The sequence below is a fragment of the Microplitis mediator genome, chromosome 3 (genome assembly GCF_029852145.1).
Source record: "Microplitis mediator isolate UGA2020A chromosome 3, iyMicMedi2.1, whole genome shotgun sequence".
In the NCBI taxonomy this organism is placed as follows: domain Eukaryota; kingdom Metazoa; phylum Arthropoda; class Insecta; order Hymenoptera; family Braconidae; genus Microplitis; species Microplitis mediator.
Genome location: NC_079971.1, coordinates 1190299 through 1214789, shown reverse-complemented (window position 1 = coordinate 1214789; position 24491 = coordinate 1190299). Strand labels below are relative to the sequence as shown.

The following is a 24491-nucleotide window of genomic DNA, read 5'->3' as shown; positions in this document are numbered from 1 at the left end:
CTCCCGTAAGAAATAACATCCGACAAAAAACAATTGAATATTAACTAAATTATTGACCGCAAATATTTATATCGCCGTAAAATATTTCAAACGCGGCAATAAAAAGTAATGGATGACAATAATATTATTTCCTACTCGCAGTTCTTTGAGTAACTCAATATATATATATTTAGAGTACATTAGATAAATGGATTGCACCGGATTGTAATGGATTTATCATCTTTATTATTAGAGTGTGTGGTAAATTGTGAGTAGCCAGCAACAAATTGATTTTCTTACCGCACTCGTACGTGGTCGGGCAACACTGGCCTTCCGGTGGCGGCAGCGCAGTACAATTCTTCCCGTGCATCTTCATGGGAGTACCACAGTCCTGTACAACACAGGCAATATCACGATGGAAACAGTAGCAATGCTGGCAAGGCTGCTTTGAATAAATAAGCTGTCCGTCTTGATAATATTTTCCCTCGTGATAACATTGCGGTGAGTCAGTACCTGCCGGTGCTGGGGTTGTCGTCATAATCAGCCCAGTCGTTGGTTCCACTGTTGTCAATAAATTATCCTCGTAGTCTGTAATGTTCAAAATTAGATAATTTCAGCCAATAAATGCCAGCAATATAAAAAAACCAGTGATGGACATACTTAAGTACATTTGTATTTTAAGTACTAGTTAAGTAATAAATACTTTGATATATAATAATTTTTTTTTTGTAGAGTAAAAATATGCAATTAGTATTTCAAACAAGTACTAAATACGACATACCGAAGTACTTAGTATTTTATTTACTATCTAATTACAAATACATTTATGGGGGAAGGGGGGGCAAAATGGAATACCCTCAAAATTTCGTAAAAATTTTTTTTTCTCGGAAAACTTTCGAAAATGGTCAAAAATGACATCTAGTATCATTTTACACTATTAAAAGCTAAAAAAAAATCATTTTTATATTTTTTGCGAAAAGTATAATATTGGCGCCAATTTCAAATTTTGAAAAGAAATAACAAGGAAAAACTTCTTTAAAAATATGTTGAGAGTAAATTTTATTACTTATATCAATTTAGACAGACAATATTACATCTATTTTATTCACTTGAAAAAAAAAAAAAAAATTTACTTTTTTTTGGGGTATTCCATTTTGCCCGCAGAAAATAAAAATTTTTTTTCTGATGGCAGTCTAACATTCGTTATATTTATTTCAAATAGAATCAAAATGAAGCCAATTTATGATATTTATGTCCCTAAAAACTAAATTTTTCGTTAAGTATCCCGTTTTGCCCCCCTTTCCCCTACTTGATACTTTTAATTTTTTCTAGTACTAAATACAATAGAATTTAGTATTTTATTTTTCAACTAAATAAGAATACTTTTGTACTCATAGAACGGTTCAAGTACTAAGTACATTTGTACTGAGATTAAAAGTTGCATTTAAGTACTAGATCATTGGTATTTCTAACAAAAAATAATTAAAAACTCCGAGAGTATTTTTTAGATTGACTATAGAAGTTAAGCCAATAATAAATTAAAACGATTCAACTTTTTAACTCTAAAATAATTTTTTATTAAAAATTTTATGTCAGTAGAAAAAAGTTTTTTTTTTTTTTTAAGAACCCGTAAAGAAATGATGTTAAAAAATTTCATATAATCATTTTTGCACGGGTATATAAAAATGATTGATTAGATTACTGGTTGAAGCTGAAACATAAACTGTACGCGTGCACTTATTTGAACTAAACGGTATAAATTTGACAATAATATATTAATATCATCTAATGAATAAATTTGACTATTAAAATCTTAGGAGTGCAATAGTATATTCAAAAATTATAATTTTAAGTCTCAATCGTCGTATGTTAAGTTCTGGTAGTGATAGAATAAGTATTAAAATTTTTTTTTTAATAGATACTGTGGCAATTATAAGTTCTAATTACAATTATGCTTAGTACTTATATCAAATTTAAGTAAAAAGTACAATAGTCTTTAGTACTTACTACAACTTTTAAGTACCAAGTACAATGTATTTAATATAGATAAATCGTCAAAAATACTAAGTTACAAACTATTTAGTACTTTTTCTGTTTCTGAGGATAAGTATTTTTTAGACACGTACCAATAATTAATTTGGGTTTCAAGTCAAATTTTACTTAAATACTCAGTATTTATTAAATCCTATTTTGCCCATTCCTGAAAAAAACTGTTGTTATGAATAATTACCGCAATTGTATTTGACCGGACAGCATATTCCTGGATGATAAACAGGTTTGCAACCAACAACTTTAAGTGTGCATTCCTGCATAAGACACGTCGTGCGATTTCGTATGCAGTAACAGAGCTCGCATGGATTGTGGGGATTGCCCGGCAATTGGGCGCCATCGGCATAAAATTTATTATCGACAGTACACCCATAATTGTCGGGAAAACCAATTCCGGTTTCCGATTGCTGATCGATTTCAGATGTCGGCGCGCTTGTCGTCGATGTCAATAAATGTACAGGTACTTCTGGACAAGTTATTACCGGACAGCATTGATCAGCTCGTTTCTCGACTTTACAATTCTGGCCGATGGCTTTCGTGAATGGGCAGACCCGGAGATAACACATGAGCATTCGATTGTGACACGTACAATTCAAACATGGCTCGTTGGTCATTATTCTCTCCCCTTCGTCGTAGTATTGAAAATTGTAGTAACACCCTGTTGTGGTACCTAGACATTTAATTTATAAATAAATATCCCTCTATCCGTCCGTCGAATTTAATTACTCTCGATTTCCATTCCCACTGATACTTACTTCCGTACTCCGCAACTTGTGAAGATTCATCATCGTGTACCGGGGCTGCAAAAGAATGAATGCTTTGTAAAAAAAGTTATCAAGACAAGTGGATGTTTTATTAATATCTCATATAAAGGATCACCGTCTGGCACTCTTATCATTGCGCGCAATTACTCAGCATTTTTTTAAATGACAGGATGAAGAAAAATAGTCAGGGGCCGCGCTAAATAAAACAATACGGATAGGGACTGACTCGTCAGTAAAAGCTCTCTGACTAATAACTCATTTTAAAACAAAGCGTTACACTGTAAAAAATACGGGGTAAGTCCAAGCGGTGTAGGTGTTAAAATTATCGGTGTTAAATTTACCCCCGAAAGCGGTGTTAAAATAACGCCGCCACCGGTGTAAATATTCTTTACCGGTGTTAAAATATTTTATTTTGTGAATATTTTTATTTACTCGACCACTATACTACAATGTAAAAAATCACCGGGGTAAGTCCAAACGGTGTAGGTGTTAAAATGATCGGTGTTAAATTTACCCCGCCTTTACACCGGTTTTACTCCGCTTTTACACCGGTTACCCCGCTTTTACACCGGTATTACTTCGCTTTTACACCGGTTTTACTCCGATTTTACACTGGTTACCTCGCTTTTACACCGATATTACTCCGCTTTTACACCGGTTACCCCGCTTTTACACCGGTATTACTTCGCTTTTACACCGGTTTTACTCCGATTTTACACCGGTTACCCCGATTTAACACTGGTTACCTCGCTTTTACACCGATATTACTCCGCTTTTACACCGGTTACCCCGCTTTAACACCGGTATTTTTAACACCGGTGTATTACTCCTCCTACACCGGTGTAATTTAATTTTTACACCGGGCGGAGTTAAAACGAGTCCATTTTTAACACCGCGCTTTTTACAGTGTAGATTTGAATTTAAATTATAAAAAGACTTTGCTGTTGTCTAAATATATGAGCGGCAGATATAAATTTCCCACGCGTGATTTGACTAAATTATAGGGACGATATGGAAAAAGATTTTCCGAGAACCTCGGGTCAGGATTGATCGATCAGCGTATTTATATGTGCGTATAATCGATAAATAAGGTTTAGATGCGTGTCTCGTCTTAAGAATTCCATAGTAAGCTAATGCGTGTAGTGGCATACGTCTTGTGTCTGGATATGTCTGTACATTAGACATTAACGTCGTTTAAGTGAACAACGACCGTGAATTATTATTAAAAAAAAAGGTAGAAAAAGTAACATGGTAATTTCATAGAGATAAAATATACTATTGACTGTTGAGTATAGACTATAGACGAGCAATAAAATAAAAACAAAGTTTGCTTGCGAATTGCAAATACACTTAAGTTATTTCCGACTAATCGAATTGTACGGAATGTAAGAGATGAATGGACAACTTATTGTTTATTTCTTCCTTTCTATTTAGATTTTTTTATGTCGCACTTTGATTGTTCTGCAGACGAGAATAAAATACCGCGTGCTTACTCTACGTCTTTTTCTTTTTCTTTTACATTCTGTCTCCATCATCCCTGTCCCTGTCTCTGCCCGTTTCTGTTCCTGTCTTTGTCTCTATTTATGTCTGAATGTCTTTGTTGCTGTCTATGACTGAGGTCCATCACGTATAACGACACTTGGCACGTACGACGTATTATTACACGTTTAACGCGTTATGAACACCAAAGATAATTACCATTTTATTAATCATGATTTATTGCGCAATCAAATCAATTATAGTTTAACTGTTTCGTATTAGAAATCTCTTTATTAATAAATAATCTGTCTATTTAAAAGCATTATCGAGTATGTTAACTCTATTGCTACTTGTCAAATTTTATTTTTTATTTTTGAAAATAATTGCCATTGAAATTTTCAAAAATTTGGTTGTAACTTTTTATTCAAAGTTATTACGCACCTACACAGAAAAAAATAATTTCTTGGCGCGAGAAATATTTTGTATTATGAATTGAAGACAAAAATTTTTCTTGGCTCAATAATTTTTTTCGCGCCTAAAAAATTTTTTTGTTCCAAGAAAATTTTATTTTACCCCAAGAAAAGTTTTGTTTTCACTTTATAATACAAAAAATTTTTCGCGCCAAGAAATCCTTTTTTTTTTGAGTAGGGTGGAAATTAGGATTTTAAAACCCGCGGGAAAATTGTCATTTGAACCGAAGGTGAGGGTAGAAAATTTGAAAAAAAATTAAAAATTAAATTTCAAATTTTAGATTAGAGTTTTTTTTCGTAGGTTCAGTTTTCAATTAAAATTCGATTTTTTAAAATTATTGCTGACAAAAATTTTTTTTTCGCCTAGAAAATTTGTTTATTGTTCCAAGAAAATTTTATTTTACCCCAAGAAAAGTTTTGTTTTCACTTTATAATACAAAAATTTCTTGGGTCAAGTAAAAATTTTCTTAGAACAAGAAAAAATTTTTCGCGCCAAGAAATCCTTTTTTTCTGTGTAGGGTGGAAATTAGGATTTTAGAACCCGCGGGAAAATTGTCATTTGAACCGAAGGTGAGAGTAGAAAATTTGAAAAAAAATTGAAAATTAAATTTCAAATCTTAGATTAGAGTTTTTTTTTTCGTAGGTTCAGTTTTCAATTAAAATTCGGGTTTTTTAAATTATTGCTGAAAAAATTAAAATTAATTGACTTATAAATGATAAAAACAAAATAAATTATGATGAAAGTTTAAGTTTAAAATAAAAAGTGTATTAGCTAATAGATCGATCGTTATTGAATAGAATCGATTGTAAAAAATAGTATAAAACAATTGGATTACGGTATTTACGAGTTACGCGTGACGACGTTTGATCCTCTGAATAAATAGCTAAGGATCGACCGACTATATAACGGATCGGTTGTTGACCCAATAAAAAAAATATTTTTTTAAAAGCTTGTAAAAAATGTTTAGAAGAAGAAATATAAGTTTACGTCGAGAGATTTTTGGAATGGCCTTACTCATTCAGTTCGTTTTTTTTTTTTTTAAATTTTTTACTACTCACTCTTCTGCGTAATGGTAATGATAGTGGTAATAAATATTATTTTTATTAAGAAACGGTTATCGGTAAGAAAAGTTTATTAAATTTAACGCGTCAATTAATTTAGTGCGTTATCTTGGCAATTATTGAGAGGACGGCTCCGGGCCCCAGACTCCAGTGAACCCGGAAACCTGAGGATGCAATCAAATTCTTTGGGCACATTACGTCCGAGACCGGTTGTAATTTTAATCGTTACCTGTTTTGTTCTTTTTTTTTTTTTAAGAATAAGTATTTTTTACATAAGATTATTTTTAAATTTGAATAATTATTTTAATTAATGCCGCGTATTTTATTACGGATGTGCGGATGTATCGATATTTAAATATTCGGATATAAAATATATAATTTAAGGATATTTTAATAGGGGTCAGGTCAAATTTTTTTAAATTTACTACCCGAGGCAAAATGGGCCGTCTAAAAAAATCAAAAATTTTTTTTTACTCAACTCACGAATCCTCAAAATTTATTTTTCCCATTCAAATGAAATTTGAAAATTTAAAATTACCTATTTTACCCCGAATTTCTCTTCCTCATATTTTACACAGAAAAAAAAGGATTTCGTAGTGCAAGAAATTTTTATTTGTCCCAAAAAAATTTTTACTTGCCTCAAGAAATTTTTTGAATTATAAATTTAAAACTTAAAATTTTTTGAAACGAGAATAAATTTTTTTAGAGCAAAAAAAAATTTTTTGAACCGAGAAATTTTTTCTTGTCTCAAGAAAATTTTTTTTTTCTGTGTACAAAAAAATTTCAAAGTAGATTAAATTTCATTTATTAAAAAATTTGAACTGGCCCATCTTGCCTCCGTTTCTTCAAAACTTTGAACCCCAGCTCAAATAATTTAAAGTAAAAATAAATAATCAAACAAGTTTGTAATGCAATTTATAGAATAACTGTTTACAATTTCGTTTGACCTCGCGAAATTATTCTCTCACGAATAATTAATTCACTTGTACATGTAAGCATCCATGTATCTATCTATGCACATCTCTCTCTCTCTATATATATATATATATAAATACGTATGCATAGATAGTGGAATATAACGAAAAAAAAAAAAAAAAAGTGTGACTTATATAATATGTCAAAGGAGATCTTGATCTTGGTTCTCTCGCGAATTACTGGAGATGTTACTAGTACTATCGCTTAATCCGTGTCACGCTGACGTTGCACCCACACGGGTCCGTTACATCGGAGTCTCTCTGACCGTGACTGACCTCAGCAAGTAGCCTGCAGAAACAGAATCAACACACATACGAGAGAATAAAACACCGCGTATACGGGGCATCGTTGCTGAATAGATCTACTCTTACATACATCCATACATACATCCATACATACATCCATATATATATCTATATATGTATAATGATGTACAAAGGTAACAATATGGCCTCTTTTCAATGTTCTCACGGCCCTGATCGGCTCCACTATCTAATCAGCTGATTAAACTCCGATAACTTGGCACACTGGGTCAACATTTGGCTTATTTATTAACTTGCCTTCGGAAAACAATAAAACCCGATCGATATAAACATGAAAAGTAGTATTAAAAATGTTCATGGAGCTAAATAAGTATCTTATGTAGCTCTAGGTCCTTAACCTTGGCGAAGAAAACCGGCTGGACTTTTACGGAAGTTACAGCTCGAGTATACTAAACTCAAAGCTTCTCCGTTGGCTGTTGGCTGTTGCCGTTGGCTGTTGGCTATTGCTTAGTTGGTTTGCTTATAACCTATGTATGTACCGAGGTATAAAGACAAGAAGGAGCTCCGCGGGAGGAGTCGCGGGATGGGTCTCCAAGTCGTTTGGATGACCCATACAACTTACTAGTAAGGAACTAAGCGTATTTGCCGCTGATGCTGATGCTGATGCTGTTTTGTAGCTTGGCTGTGTGCCCGGATTGCCGACGAATAAAAGAGCCAGTGAAGAAGATGAGAGAATAATGCTTGTACTGAGCACCCATTATCCCGCTAACGCAGCCTGGACCACTGCAGTTTACACCCATTGGTTAACTCTAAGTCTAGTACTGGTGCTAATGCCAGTGCTAGTCCTTAGATACGCGATTCAGGAAGCTCTTACTGCCAGATACTGAGCAATTGCACGCAACCAAGAGGTTACTGCCGACAAAATAATATTTTACATGCCTGCCTTGATTTCATTTATTTACTTACCGGAGTTTATTGAATGGGATATAATTATCAGGAGCCACAGAATTAATCCGGGCCGGTAGCGCCCGGCATTCTCCCACATCATCCTGAAAAAAATAACGAATAATAATAATTATTATCGGGTTATTAATTTAAATGATTATTATGTTTTAACACGAGGTTTATATTTTATTATTTATAAATAATCTTTGACAGTCACGGTCCGAGATAAATATTTAAAGTTCTAAAGTGTATAAGGGGTAATCATATTCCGCGTTCCACGGTAATGGTCAACGAGTGGTACGCTCCAGCCTCCAGGCTACTAACGGCACACTCGCACTTGTGTGCCATCAAAACCTCTCTTACACACGCATTATTCATACACATCTATATATACATACTATATATATATAGGTAAATAAATAAATAAATAAATGAAAATTGTTTGATAAATAAACTCGGGAGTAGGATTTTTTTTTGTTAAATTAAAAAATTCTGGGGGCTGAAAGAAATTAAATATCGACAATGCGCATGTGCATTTTAACGTGTAGGTACTAATTGATTGGCAAGTCCCTCGAAGGTATTAAGTACACAAGTAGTTTGTTAATTCCCAGTGGGTTTTCATGTTGGCTCTAATTGATTCGCGACATCCTAGCAGTTCCTTAGGGTTTTTTTTTTATTTATTGGAAATCTCAGGATTAGTGATGCGAAATTTGTCATTTTTATGTTCACTGAAATCACGAGAAATTCGCTGAATTTTTTATGAAATGATTTCCTGGACAATTGGCAAAAAATTTCTATTTAAGGGGGATAGCCACTGAGGATCGAAAAAATAGGTGATTTTCGGGAATTTTTTTGACTGGAATAATAAAAGAATTTGGGGATCGGGTTTTTTTTGTTTTCTAAAGTATACATTGAAGATGATTCTCCTAAATTTTCATTAAAAAATATCTTGTTGTTACAATGTTATAAGCATTTTTGTGGAGCAACAAAAAATTTCCCCCACCACGGTGTCATCTCTAACTCAAAAACGGATTATCAGAAACAAAAAAACCAAACGGCGTTGTAATCTGTATGCATGTGGTTATCGTTGCACATAGGGGATTTTGAAAATTTGGATTTGAAAAAAAATGGCGACATATTAAAAATTATTTCGTTATTTTTTCTCATTTTTTTGGATTCAAACAGCCCTAAAAAATCTTAAAAATCAAAATTTTCAAAATCCCCTATGTGCAACTATAGCTACTGAATAGACGAATACGGCAAAAAAAAAAGTTGCGAATCGGTTGATATTTATGCAAATTACAGATGCCACCAGTTCAAAAAAAGTAGTTTCGAGAAAAATGCGTTTAAAGTTTTTAGTCGACGCAGCGGTTAGTTGACGCGCTGTCACAAAAATGACTACAACTTGAAAAATATTCGGAATTTTCATATAAAACTCTAGATACATATTTTTGAACATATACACTTTGATTTAATAAAAAAAAAAAAATTTTGTTTTTGAAATTTCTCAGTGGCTATCCCTTAAATGCGAAGTGATAAAAAATGAAGTTGGCGCGGGAACCGGCATTAAATTCAAAAAATTATTGATAGTAAATTTTCTGGTGGTCAGTTGTCCATATAATTGTCGGAGAATTTATCTGCTTTGCATCACTAATCATGAGTAATTAATTAAATTGAATAATTATAAATTGATGAGCGTGCGAAAGTAATTATGATAATTAGCGGAAGGGAAAAAGTGAATTTAAGCTTCCGTGTAAAATTTATTTAACTTGTGGATTTATTTAAGTGTAAGTGTAAGTGGATATATGAGGGAATGTGAGATGAAATATAGGAAGTATGTAATGTAAAAAAAATATGAGGATGTATACGAAGTGGTTTTGTGGGCGGTCGAAATATGCGAAGAGGCGGTTGCTAATATTTAAATATTTTTATTATTTTAAATTCTCGAGGGCTCCGATTACTGAATAGTAAATACATTTTTTTATTGTTATTATTTTTAAATATTTTTCTTTGGTTTTTACGGATGCTTGAGAGCTTGAGGGAGAGAGTAGAGGGTGCTCGAGCAACAGGTCGCGGTTAAATGTAATGCAAAAGCCGAGCTATTTATAGAATCGCGTGTACAATCGCGGTGGATGTTACGCGATAGGATGAGGAAAAAAGTTATCTTGAGTGTATGCTTTAATAAAACGGAAAGGATCGTGTGTATGTTGCATTTGCAGAAAAAAATTTTACCGTTAATTTATTTTTATATGAGGAAATTATTTTAAGACTTATATATAATTCATCTGAGAACTTTATGCAGATTTAGTAATTATCGTGATCAAGTTCAGACTTTTTTTTTATAACGTCGCTTTGGTTTTTTTAGCTTAAGTGCTGAATTATTTTATCATTAAGGATCGCTAATTTTTTTTATCTCCGTAAATTTACATCCAGTGGGGTAATAAAAGTGCAGTCACGGGTTTGAATTTTTTGGGGGGAATTTCAGTAAAATTTAAAAAATTCATTTTTCGGGCCAAAGAAAATTAAAAATTTGTTCGTTTGAAAAATGAGCCTTTGTCTACAATTTTCATTTTTCAAAATTATTTTTTATTGAACTTTGATAATTTTTCTAAGAATTCATTTTTTCTAAAAAATTCAAATTTCAAAATTTTGTTCAAATTCAAAATTTATAACCCGGACGAAAAATTGGATATTTGTTTTTTTAAAAATTGAGGATTTTCTCTACAATTTGAAATTTTCCATAAACTGAAATTTTCTAATAATTATTTTTAGAAATATTAATTTTTCATAAATCCCCTTTTTGATAAAAAAAAAAAAAAAAGAATGAACGTAAATGTCCTCGGTAAGATTTTATCATTCGGAAAATGATGTCATCTTTATCTAGACGATCAATTAAATCTTAACACATTAATGCGCTTTGTCAAAAGCTCCTGACGTACATGAACACAAATATGTATGTGCATTACACATAAATATCTTGATACACGTATATATTTTACCAAGATTTATCGTTTAATGTTTGATATAAAAAAAAAAATAGTAACCGTGTAACTTTAATGTAGACGATGATCTTGAGCGTGAATATTCACGCAACGTTCCATCTCATTCAAACAAATTACGTAAGTCTCATCCATGACTTACTTACACTCTCATAATCAACGTATTTATCTACAACACTTAATCTTTTCACTCCTCCATAAGCATTACATATTATATACACACATGTATACATCCACATATTTTCCCATACTAGCATTACTAATTTTCCACTATTGTTTTTTTTTTCCTATTTAATTCATCCAACAATTCGTGATTAAAATCTTATGTTTTTTTTTAATCCGAACTACGAGCAACTTTTTGTAAAATTAATTTCCTTTATGAAATAATTTTTTTTTAATTACAAATTCCATTGAAAAATTTTTTTGGACTTTGAAATTTCATAACTTAGAAACTAATAAAAATTAACAGGTGGGCTGACGTTTATCTGAAAGATCAGACTTTTTTTTATGACTTCTACTTCCGAAATTTTGTTTTTAAAAAAATTTTCATTCATGTTCTGATATTTTTTATATAAACTAATTTTTAAAAAAAGAAGTCTACTAAAATTTGTTCAAAAATTAATAATTCGTAAACTGATAAAATTTGAAAATGCGCGGCAATTTTGAAAAAAATATAAACTACTAAAGCCGACTTGTTTTTATAAAAAAAAAAAAGTAGATTATAATTCCGTGGGTGCAAAAGTAAATTTTCATTTAAATAGCATTTAGTATGGTCAGTATTGAATAAATTATAGAAATTGAAAGTAAAAAAAGGCATGAAAGAAATAAGTTAAGAAAAAGGGAAAAAAATGTAAATATATAAGAGATGATATTTAACACGGTCCATAACTCTCACAGCGGATGTAATCCGTTATGTAAAGCAGGTGCGGCTCTCAATAATTATCATCCTCCAAACACCGAAGCTAACGGTGATACTTCTCTCTCATTGTTTAATAAACCCCCATCATCTTATTCACACGTATAATTAAATATAATAACAATAACAATAACAAAAATTATCAAAATTGTTATTCGCTCATTTAAAACTCGCAGAACCACACTATGAATACTCGGTAGCGATTACGGATTTCATTTCACTCCGAATTCACTTCGTCACTCGGAGTTCCGGAGTTTTAAAAAAAAATTCTCTGCATACGGAGTAAATACGAAATTTATTTTTCCGGCACAGTGATTTTGTACACTGTAAAAAATCCGGATTGAAATTAAATCCGAATTCATTCCGCCACTCGGAGTTACGGAGTTTTAAAAAAAATCACTCCGCATGCGGAGTGAATCGGGAGTTTTTTTTAGCGGATTGATCTCGGAGTGATGCGGATTTTATTTCACTCTGAATTCCCTCCGGTCCGGAGTTTTAACATTTAAATTAATTTATATTAAATTGTTAAAAACAGCGTGTGTGTGCGTGTCTGTGGATGTGTGTGCGTGCGTGAATGCGCGTGCGAGTGTGCAAATGTGTGCGTGTGTGTGTTCGGGTGTGTGCGTTTATGTGAATGTGTGTGTGTGTCTGATTGGGTGTGTGCGAATATGTGCATGTGTGTGTTCGGGTGTGCGCGTGTGTGCGTCTGTGCGAATCAGTACTGTAATACGCGAATTTTTATTTCGATTTCACTTAGTGGAGTTATATTTTATTAAAAATATTTTTAAAACTCCCCTCCGGAGTGAATTTTACTCCGAGGGGAGTGAATAATTTAAAATTCATTCACTCCGTATTTAATCCGCATTCACTCCGCGAATTTTTTACAGTGTAGTGATCTGGATTTTATTTAAATCCACGCTTACTCTGATCCCTCAATTTAAAATAAACTCTCCTTCAAAATGAATTTTACTCCAAAAAAATTTAAAAAAAAATTAACACCCGCTTCAAATTTACTCTGGATTTAATCTGTGTTCACTCCGTAAATTTTTGACAGTGCACTATTCCATTATTTCAAAATTACCCGGTATAAATTAATCCCTCGAGTCTAATCCGAAAATGTTTACTCGGCATAATGAATTAAAATAACCTGTTAAAAAACCCCGCGGTCAATATTCAAAACATATTTTTCAACTAAACGACTATTTAAATTTTTAATTCACACACAAACAGATTTAATCCTATTTGCTCAACTCCTCTAAAATAAACATAATAATTTAAATTAATACCCAAAAATTTAAATTATTCAAAATACATAAACATAATATTTTAGATAAAATAATTAAGACAACGGTGTTATGATTTAACGTTACGCGATTATAAATATATGAGATTTAATAAAACCGGGGTTAACGAACTTACATTAAATAATTACAGTAGATGTGTATATTGTTGTTGAATAAGTTGATGTTTTTTTAATTACCGCCCACCTGGATCTCGAGTTTAAGAGATCGAGTATGAGGTCAAGGAACGTGATTGAATGAGAATATTGCCGGCTAGCTTAAGATGGTTTGTGACCGAGGGACAAGTACAGCTTGAGAAGTTGTTAGTTGTTATTGTTATTGTTAGTACTGTGGATGTCGATGAATCCAGGAAGCATTTGCTGATTTCACCTTACGCAGCTCTTAAGAATTGACTTGAAATATATATCTATCTATATATATGTATGTCTTATGTCTTGTGTCCAAGTGTTTGTTCAAATCTTTTTACTCTTATCCATTTAGTTCTGTAGTTAGTTTGCCATGGACTATTTACAGTACAGTCCCGGTGATCGCAATGCCCGGAAAGAAAACTGGTCCGTAACTCCGTGAAGACTACCCGTCTGTAGACACGTAGACACGCTGTCAGGACAAACGGACCGTTGTCTTTACTATGTAAGAGTGTTTTTCCCTTTCTGAATCATATATATGTTACTTTACTTTTTTTTATCTTAATGAACGTTTCTTCCATTTATTTGCGGTAAATTTTACGCGAAACTTTTTTTTTCACCGCAAAAAAATTTTTCCATGATGTCTTTATTAATTTTTATCATCCAAAATTGAATAAAAAAAAAAAAAAAAAAATGATAAAAAGTCTGACTGGGACTCGAACCGCAAACTTTGCACGCAACTTTCAACTCTAAGCAAATAATTTTTTTAAAGATTATTAATATTAATTATTATCTGGACTTTAAATCTTGAAATTTCAGATTCTATTCAAAGGCAGGTAATTAATTATGTAAAAAAAAAAATGTTTATAGAGAAAATCCTTGAGCGGGATTCGAACCGTGAATCTTCTGCATAATGAACTTTTTCACGAGGAAAAAAAGTGAATAATTTATAATGCGTTGACGCATTTAATGAGATAAAAAAGATAAAAGATATCTGCGACACGGTGGAATCGTAAGTCGTTGAAAGGCATGTCGAATATGACCGGACCATAAGAGGCAGAGTTAACCTCGCACCTCGGGCATGTTCGATCTCGCCCTTAGCCCGCTCGACTCGTTCTTCCTCCACAGTAGTCTTAGTGGCAATAATAATAAAAGTACCGAGTTAAATAAACAATTGCACACGTATTTACAATCAGATGGGGACGTGAAGAAGGTGGAGGACACTGCAGTCCAGTGGGTGGCTTTTGCCCATGGCCCCTGCATCCGGTTCATCCACATTATTTTTCACTCACCTCGTTCGTCTCTTTTATTTCTTCTCACCCGAGATTTCTTCTTACTCGTTCTATTTATACCCGTACAAATGGATATCCACCTTACTTTTGCCGTACACGAGAGTTTAACCGAGAGAATATAACTAAGAGAGATTTTCTTCCTCCACCTGGGCCACGGGGACATGCTTCTGGACCAACGTGTGGCGAGTCCCGCACGACCGACATTCTTATTCTTTGGTAGTTCTCAACTCTCAACACAGTACTGACTACAACAGTAGCACTTGTTTCTTTGCTACAAACCTTTTATCGCGATTACTATATACCGGTCACGCAAACTATTGCCCAGCCAATCCAATACAGCTACCGATTCTCACTGATCGTTTTGTTCACTGTCCTCATTATCGCACTACATATATACATTACCAATGTAATGTTATGTGTTCTAAAGTTCCTAGTATATTTAGTACTCAGTTCGCTAACCTCGAAAATGCTATCCTCTGTTAAAACTCTTTCATTACTCGGAACCGATAATAATAATAATGACAATACTCTGCTCTGGATTTTTAAATTATTTTACTCTCTAAATATGAATTAGTGATTTTTCACTAATTTCAAGTGAATATTCACTAATTGTCAATGCTAAAATCGTACCACGCAGAATTAGTGAATATTCACTAAATGAATATGTGAATATTGAAATTCACTGATTTGATAAGTGAATATGAGAATCCACTAAATTGAAAAGTGAATATGGGAATCCACTGATTTCATCGGTGAAAAAAAATATTATATTGCGAAAAAAAATATAAGACACTTGTAATTAGATCCGAAATGTGATTAATGTATTAGAATCATTACTTAGAAGAAGTATACATGATTTTGATTGATGAAAAAATCCCGGTGACTGCTGGGCTCGAACCTGCATCTTTCCGATTCAAAGTCTTTGATGCTATCCACTGCGCTGGCTTACGCATGTGATCGCGTGAGTGTAAATAGTATATTCGTTATGATACCAAACAATAACTGATGAAGAAATAAAAAATCCGTGATGTTATGATTGACGTACTCTTCATATAAATATATTATTGTTCTGTACTTCTATTTTTTTTTATTTTGAAAGTTTTTTATTAAAATTTTTAAAAATACCACCGTAATTATTAATTATATTTATATCTAGTAAAATATTTAATTATTTGCTAGTTAAAGTTACTAGTAAAATTGTGAAATTCATAAATTAAGAAGTGAATAACAGTTTCACTTGTAGAAATTATGAAAATATCGCTAGTTCAGTAGTGAAAATCACTAATTTGCTAGTGAAAATTATAGTACTAAATTTATTAGTGAGAATTCACTAATTTGTTATTTAAATACACTGATTATGAAGTGAATACTGCTTCACTAACGTAATTAATGAAATTTCCACTAATTCATGTTTAGAGAGTATAAACTTTATTTTATTGATGCGTGAAACCATTTTTCGAGTCAATGCAGCCGTAAGATGGACGAAGTCAATTTTTGCCACTTATGGACCGAAAGGTCCTGGGTTCGATTCCCAGTCGGGGTTTTTGCATAAAAATTTTTTAAAAATTAAATTTATAAATTCTAGATAAAAGGGAAATTTGAAAAATGATTTTCACGAATGACGAAATAAAAATTTAAGAAAATTTAGCGAAATAAAATTATTCGTATACACGATAAAAAATTATAGTCTTCTATAGAAAACGAGTACAAGTGCAGGTAAAAAAAAGGCGGTGGTTTTGTTGGAGCAGATGATCCTTAATAAATGACAGTAGGAAACGATAAACGCGTATAGAGTACAGTATCTTGTCGTGGTACGGCTGTGGAAGAAGATATAGTTGGCTGTGTTGGAATAGGAGGTAAAGGAGTAAGAAGGATTCCTTGTTGGAATAATTCATGAGTCTTTTCGCTCGGCAAGATACACTCGATTCCACGATATATATTCCAGATCGATCTAAATCGAGGTAAAAGTACTTGGCGTAAAGTACCATGGTCATGTCACCATCCATCGGCATGTTTTTATCATCACCGTTCCAATATATTGTCATCCCTTATAAAGTTTAATCGTTCCACTTAAATAAAATTATTAGTTTATACTATGACTTAAAAGTTTAAGCTCAGAGTTATCTCATTGGTTTTCGAGTTTAATGACGTGTTCGTAGAAGACATTAAATAGATATAGTGAGCATTCGAGCTGCTTAGAGGTTTAGGGTGTCTCACTTGGATGAACATAATAGCGGTTATAATCTTCCTGATTTATTTTTAATTGTCCGCGTGCGAAAGTGCACAGCTAAGCTACTTTATAATTTTATTCACTGCCTGCATTTTACTTACAGAATATGTTTGTTTATATATTTATTTATGTACTGAAACGTTAACTTTTTTTTTTTTACTAAGAAAATTCACTAGAAAAATTTTTTATGAAAAAATTTTAAATATCAGTTGAAAATTTAAATTTTAAAAATTCGCGCCAATTTTTAAAAATTTTATTAATTTCAAAATTCAAAAATTTTTTTTTTAAATTTCGGTCCAAAATACCCGCAGTAAAATAATAAAATTAAAGATTTATGATTTATTAATTTAAAAAGTTTAAAAATAAAATAAACTGCCGAGAAATTTATAAAAAATATAAAAATGTATTAAAGTGAAGTAACTATTAATTATATTCTCAGTGTTACAGAGATTTAATTGCTGTAATAATAATAATCGGATCATCTTACTTGTATAATGAGTGAGCCACGAATAAATCTGATCTTTTTACACCTCAGTGCCGTTATGCAGTGAGAAAAAAATTTTTTACACGGTGTAATGATTTATTAATGATTTATATTGTAATTATTGTTCAGAATTCGAGTAATTGGGGATTAATTAAGACAATATTATTTTTTAAAAAAATAAATAAATAAATTAGGAATATGATCATGTCTTTCGGAAGTTGAGTAGTACAAATGTGACGAGCTATATCAACTAATTACCGGTCGTGTAATATAATTAACCGTTTAGAAGGTACAACAAGTCGATCGTGGAGCTTTACCGTTACTAGACAACCCACGGAAGACTTCTCTCTTGCCCGGAGATTAATCTCACGATAAAATTACTACCCCGCGTTGTACTTTTATTAAAAAATCTTTTATCCATCACAGTGTGGAGTTTGAATTTTTATTCCCGCAATTTTTTGCACAACTTCTACTTAACATTTATCCATTAATTTTACCCACCAGTTATTTCAATCGATTTTAAATTTTTATCTTGTTTATTACCAATGCAATTCAATATTTTGTAATTACTCGTCGCCAGACTGTAACATCCTCTCGTTACTTTGCTCCTGGTTAAAACTACTCATAAATATTTTAGACCAGGAATGTCGTTGTGCATAAATTATCTCGGTACAACTCTGTAATATTTTCTTCAACAAATCTACCGGGTGTCTTTATTTATTTACTAATAAACAAACCTCATTTATCGGAAAAAAATCATTTTTATTTAATTACTCATTAATTATTTATCTGATTATTATTTTTAATTAAATTGTTTACTATAAATCCCAGCATTTTAAATTATAATTTTATTGCCATTTAATGGATAATTTTTTTTTAGTTCACGTGAATTTTAAATTTTAAATTCATTTTCATTATTAATTTTTTCTTCCATTATTTTAAAACTAATTAAGAAAAAATTTTATTCAATTCATTAAAAATAATTTTTCATATTTTTTTTTTTATATAAAAACCCGGGAAAATTTTTTTATTTGAAAATTTATTAAACAAAAAGAATAGAAATGGCGGTAAATTAATTTTAAAATTCAAATTTCCCACCAATTTATCAAGGGATAGCCACTGTGAGGATCGAAAAAATAGGTGATTTTCGGGAATTTTTTTGACTGGAATAATAAAGAAATTTGGGGATTGGATTTTTTTTGTTTTCTAAAGTATACATTGAAGATAATTCTCCCAAATTTTCATTAAAAAATATCATGTTGTTACAAAGTTATAAGCATTTTTGTGGAGCAACAAAAAAATTTCCCCCACCACGGTGTCATCTCTAACTCAAAAACGGATTATCAGAAACAAAAAAACCAAACGGCGTTGTAATTTGTATGAATGTGGTTATCGTTGCACAGGGGAGATTTTGAAAATTTGAATTTGAAAAAAAATGGCGACATATTAAAAATTTTTTCGTTATTTTTTTCTCATTTTTTTGGATTCAAACAGCCCTAAAAAATCTTAAAAATCAAAATTTTCAAAATCCCCTACGTGCAACTTTAGCTACTGACTAGACGAATACGGCAAAAAAAAAGTTGCGAATCGGTTGATATTTATGCAAATTACAGATGCCACCAGTTCAAAAAAAGTAGTTTCGAGAAAAACGCGTTTAAAGTTTTTAGTCGATGCAGCGGTCAGTTGACGCGCTGTCACAAAAATGACTATAACTTGAAAAATATTCGGAATTTTCATATAAAACTCTAGATACATACTTTTAAACATATACACTTTGATTTAATAAAATAAAAAAAATTTTTTTTTTTTTTAAATTTCACAGTGGCTATCCCCCTTAATGGATAATTTTTTTTTAGTTCACGTAAATTTTTAATTTTAAATTAATTTTCATTATAAATTTTTTCTTCCATTATTTTAAAATTAATTAAGAAAAAATTTTATTCAATTCATTAAAAATAATTTTTCATATTTTTTCTTTATAAAAACCCGGGAAAATTTTTTCATTTGAAAATTTATTTAAAAAAAGAAAAGAAATGGCGGTAAATTAATTTAAAAATTCAAATTTCCCACCAATTTACTAAAATAACTTTTCCAAGCTCCGTAACCCAAAGTAGACTCGATAAATTTATAAAATAAATAGTAACAACAAAAATCTATATATATTTATTATAAAATTGACAAAGACGAGTGCATTACTCAACGAATGGTCCAGCAACCTGTTACCAGTTACCGATTATTCGGTCGTCAAGAGTCAGCTCGAGTCTCACGCACACCCACACACTTAAATTTATTACTCCCGAGACCAAAGCCTTGTATACTATACTATATATCCATACATATATATAATACACTTGACTCAGAGTAGCATACAGCCAAAGAAAATACTCTTTATTCTCTTTACTCTTTATTCTTAACTCTCTCTTTTCTCTTGTAACAACACACTCACACACTCACTCACACAATGCATGAGGATCTTTGATGCTTCAGGTTCAGGTTCAGGTCTTTGGCTCTTCGTCTACGCATTCCTCGCAACCTGGTCTCAATTACGCAATTAAATAAACTTTAATTCAGAGGCTCGCGTTCTTACCTCAGTCGAAGTTAAAAAAAAAAAAAAAATTAATAGTAATAATGATAATAAAAAAATAAAAAGTGCAAGGTAAACCTGTTAGGTCAAGTTCTTCGATTTTATAACAACAATTAATTGTAAGTTACAAATAATATATAATAGCGCGAAAGACTTTTGTCTATAACGAAGTACACGACGATTTATGCAATTGCTTAAGAGTAATTAAACGATTGTTCGTGTTTATAAAATTATTGTTAAATAAATGTGGGACAGTGATGCAAGTATGCCAAGTTTGCGGCTAAATTGTGAATTTAAAAAATATATACATATATATGTCTTACGTTTAGCATCGCAATAAAAATAAAAAAAAAAAATGTACTATTTTATTGGCAATAATTTAAAAAGAGATCCACGTGGTTGTTAGTTGACAGTTGTGACATACATAAGGATTATATTGTTTTATGTTAATCAGTAGTCTTTTTCCAAAGTCAATGAACCGAATGGCCGAATGAACTTTTAACTTTTATTACTTTGATGTCAAAAAAAATTTCAATAAATTTTCCGTAAATAAATTCAACTTTTTTTTTCCTAATTATTATTCATACTTTGATATTAAATTTTATTATTACACATGACATGTTTATGTAATTTTCTGTCGTTCGCCGGAATTTTTTTTTTGAATTTTAAACGCGGGTATAAAATGGAGCAATTTTAGATTAGATCAAAAGATTATTTTTATTTTTTTACTGAGATTTATTTAATATAAATTTTAATAAATGTTCATTCAAAAGTTACATTTTTTGTACTAAAAAAAAGTGGGCTGTTAATTTAAAGCTCGAAAAATTTTATGAAATTTCTACAAATTAATTTATAAATTTTAAATGATTTTAATTGAAGAAATTAATTTTTAATAAAAAAACGTTTTATAAAAAGTGAATTCAAAAAATCAATTAGACGTTTTATCGGAAACAGAACTAACGCGATTATAAAAAAATAAAAAAAGTAAGAAAATGATTGGCAAATTATATTATTAAGCATAGCACGTATATCGAATTCCAACGCGTTAAACCATGTGGACGCAATTTATATATACATTTTTTTATTTTATTTCCATTTGTTTGATTTGCTTTCAACGTTAAACCCAGTAATCGACGGGCACGGCATGACCCGTTCTACACATAACGATTATACATCGGATGACTGCAAATCGATCCTATTCTCACGCATACTTTACATAATCGTTCTATTTATTCCCTCCAATCCGAGTCTCAATTCCAGTCCCAATTCCTTACAATCCCACCCGCGATAAATCCGCCCCGAAATTAAACAAAAGCAATTAATCGTAACTCAAATTTCTTAAACTTTTTTCATTTAAATTCAACTAACGGAAGCAACACTAGCGGAAAGTCACTGTATCGTACTCCATTCTCAAATTTTTTTGCTTTTTATCTTTTATTCCTCCTCACACACGCACACATTTACACACATACCTCCCTATACATATACATATATATACATCGCCAATAAGATTTATTCTCAAAACGTTTCTATGCGAAATTCTTGCCGAAAAAAAAAATAAAATTTCGTACGAATAACTGGTGTCAGTTGAATGACCTTATATGTAATTTTAAATACAGAATAAAATTTACTATTTTATGGGTAGAAAAAAATTTTTCAGAAGTTTAAAAAACTCGAAAATTTTTTTTTTACAGAAAATAAAAATGGGCGCAATTACCAGTAAATTTTTTATCTGCAGTAACTACAACTATTATTATTATTATTATTATTTAAGAGCGATGTTTCTTTATCCTTTTAAAAATAATTTTTTGCAAGCCAGCACGATTCTTACGTCCGGCGATTCTCCACGGCTATTGGGTTGGTACGGCTCGATCCAAAGATCCTTCGTCTCCTTTATTCCCTTCAGCTCTTTATTAAACCCAATCGTAACATTTTTAAAATGAAAGAAAAAAAGCTAACAATAATAATTATAATAAATCTCATACGAACTATTAATCGCGTGACTTGCGGAACGTTAATCCATTTAGTTTTTACTTGGTCATGATTAACAAGTTTAAGGTCCCTGCCACCAGTACATTAATTATCGATAGTAATCAATACAACTAATTACATTTATAATTACCATTAGATTCAAAATATAAATATACAAATACAATCGCCGCAATTACTCCGATAGCATCAGTTTAAATTCGATTTTTACCCGCCAATAATTACCGCGTTTTAAAATTTTAAAAAATTAACTCGTTGGTATTCACACGCCGGGTCTGTCGTCTACTACTACGTTATTCAGAGTCACACTACTGCCTTTTAATTGTACTTTTACGCGTGCTTATGTCTCTTGTACATTTCGTAGTACAGGACATTGTACTTTACTTGGCTTTAATTCCCCTTCTCCGGAATAATAATTAAATTTAAAATAAAAAATCTAAGACACTAATCACTCACATCACTTTATTGTCACTTATCTCACAGGATGTGTATGAAAAATATGTTAAAAAAATCTATACTAAAATATTTATAAAATTTCTGTGGCTTACCTTAAGTAACAAGATCTTCGTCGTCAAGGTTCGTGTCGTTTACCACAAAATCCTCGTCTCAATATTTAAAAATAAAATATAATTATTAGATATTTGAACAATAATTTATTTATTTAAATAGTCAGTCGATAAATAAATAAATAAATAAATAAATTTATAAAATCGGAGCAAGATCGTAGTCTGTGTCGTCAGAACGAGCGCCGGCGATCGAGTGAGGCTTGATCGCGGTTCAGTAAAATAAAACGCCGGCGTGCGCGCGCGGGGGTAGATCTTATATCCGAGACCGATGACAGGGTGTAAACAGTGCGAGCTTTAATTAATTATTTAAATAAATATAAATTTACATGTAATCTTAATTATATTTATAAAAAAGTCTATAGTAAAAAAGTAGACACAAGTCGGCAGGCGAAATAAATAATCACTTTACCCTTATGGCTAAGGGTTTATTGTCACGTCGCCACACCAAACAGAAGTCAACTACTCGTGCGCCGCCGGTTCACGGTACCTTAAATACCATCCGATACCGGCATTCCCCTCCGTACTCAGCGAGCGCTCATCCTCATCCTCGTCGTGGCTTAGACCTGATTGGCGGAAGCCAGAGAGTGCAACAGAGTACAGAAGACCGCGGAGAGCCCGCGGGAAAGTGAGATGGAATTAAGCGGGCCCTCAGGCTCTGGTGCCGTGTATAGTCTTGTATATGTTTCTCTTCATACTCTTCATCCAGTCTCTGAGTTTCTTCGGCTCCTTCCACTCTATTCACTTCCCCTCTTTTATTTCTCCTTTACCTTTAACTCTTTGCCTCAACTTCTACCTCTTCTTCTTCTTCTGGCTCGTCTTCTTTTGCTTCTTATTATTTTACTTTGACCGTGTAGCAGATGAGTCTCGGCATCCCTCGATGCTCTGGACAACAACACGCCATCCTCTAATTTACTACACTGTACAAGTGAACGCATAAGCTTTAAACTTTAACTTAAATCCATTAAACCTAACAACCTACTCAGATATATTTTTTTTATTTTTATTTTACAATTACTCCTTTTACTTTTAACATTTTTTTACTTTACCTCAACAATAAATTTAAATAAAATCAATTGATTGGAATAAAATTCAAAAATTTAAATTGCGCGCGAAAATATTAAATATTTAAAAAATTAAAATACATCATTAAATTTATTCCGAGAATGAGCCTGCGAATGTGGTGTGAATGGACGCGTAGGCTGAGAAGAGATCCAAGACAAGAGTCAGGTGGTCCACCTGTGCGTTAATTCCACGCAATGGGTTTTTACGCTCATATATATATGTATATATAGATTGCAAAATTATTTAAAGTAAAAATAATAATTATTTAGACGAGTGGCAACCGTCAAATAAAATAGCAGTAGTTTAGTATCGGAGGCAATTGGAGTTGAATTAACTCTCGAAACAATAATTATAAGTTGTAAAAAATAGTAAGAACAAGTTTATGGTTTTAACCTTGAGAAAGCAACTTCTGATGCAGCTTTTTGGCTCCTGACTTGAGTCCGTTATTCACCGAGTCCAGGTAAATAACAAAAAATAAAATAAAAAATAAATAAATAAATAACAGCGGCAGTGTATTTGTAAAATATTTACAAGTGCGCGTATGTATTTATGTAGTGATCTACGATAAATGATATAGGGATTAAAGTAAGAAGAGTTAATGTGAGATACAGTTCAGCGAACTGCGACTTACAAGAAGGTAACACGTTTTTATTTGTATATATATATGTTGTATGGAGGTAAATGTATATGGGTGGATATATATATATGATATAGACAGTCACTTACTCTCAGGAGTATATTGTAGGCGTCAGTGCCATTGACACTGACATAATCGGCAGGAGCATGAAACCACCAACGATGTACTAATGCGGTGTGATGCTGGTTACGTATTGGAGCATTAAGTGAAATGCTCGTGTTAAACGTTCTATTGTTGGTTCTTGATATTGTTGTTGTCGTTGGTGGTATTTCTAGTCCGTCGGTGCAATTGCTGGATGTGTGCATGTACCGAGTATTTAG

General features: G+C 31.8%; 1 protein-coding gene across 1 annotated transcript in view; it reads right to left on the bottom strand.

Moving 5' to 3' along the window:
- Positions 1–22933, bottom strand: part of LOC130664399 (titin) — a 32586-nt gene extending 9653 nt beyond the window's left edge. Inside the window, exons 1-5 of the mRNA XM_057464231.1 lie at positions 22455–22933; positions 8008–8090; positions 2784–2828; positions 2210–2698; positions 280–567 (exon numbers count right to left, since the gene is read on the bottom strand). Of these exons, the coding sequence (XP_057320214.1) occupies positions 280–567; positions 2210–2698; positions 2784–2828; positions 8008–8089 (904 nt within the window). The 5' untranslated portion in view covers position 8090; positions 22455–22933. The remainder of the gene's footprint in view (positions 1–279; positions 568–2209; positions 2699–2783; positions 2829–8007; positions 8091–22454) is intronic.
- Between the last annotated feature and the right edge of the window lie 1558 nt (positions 22934–24491).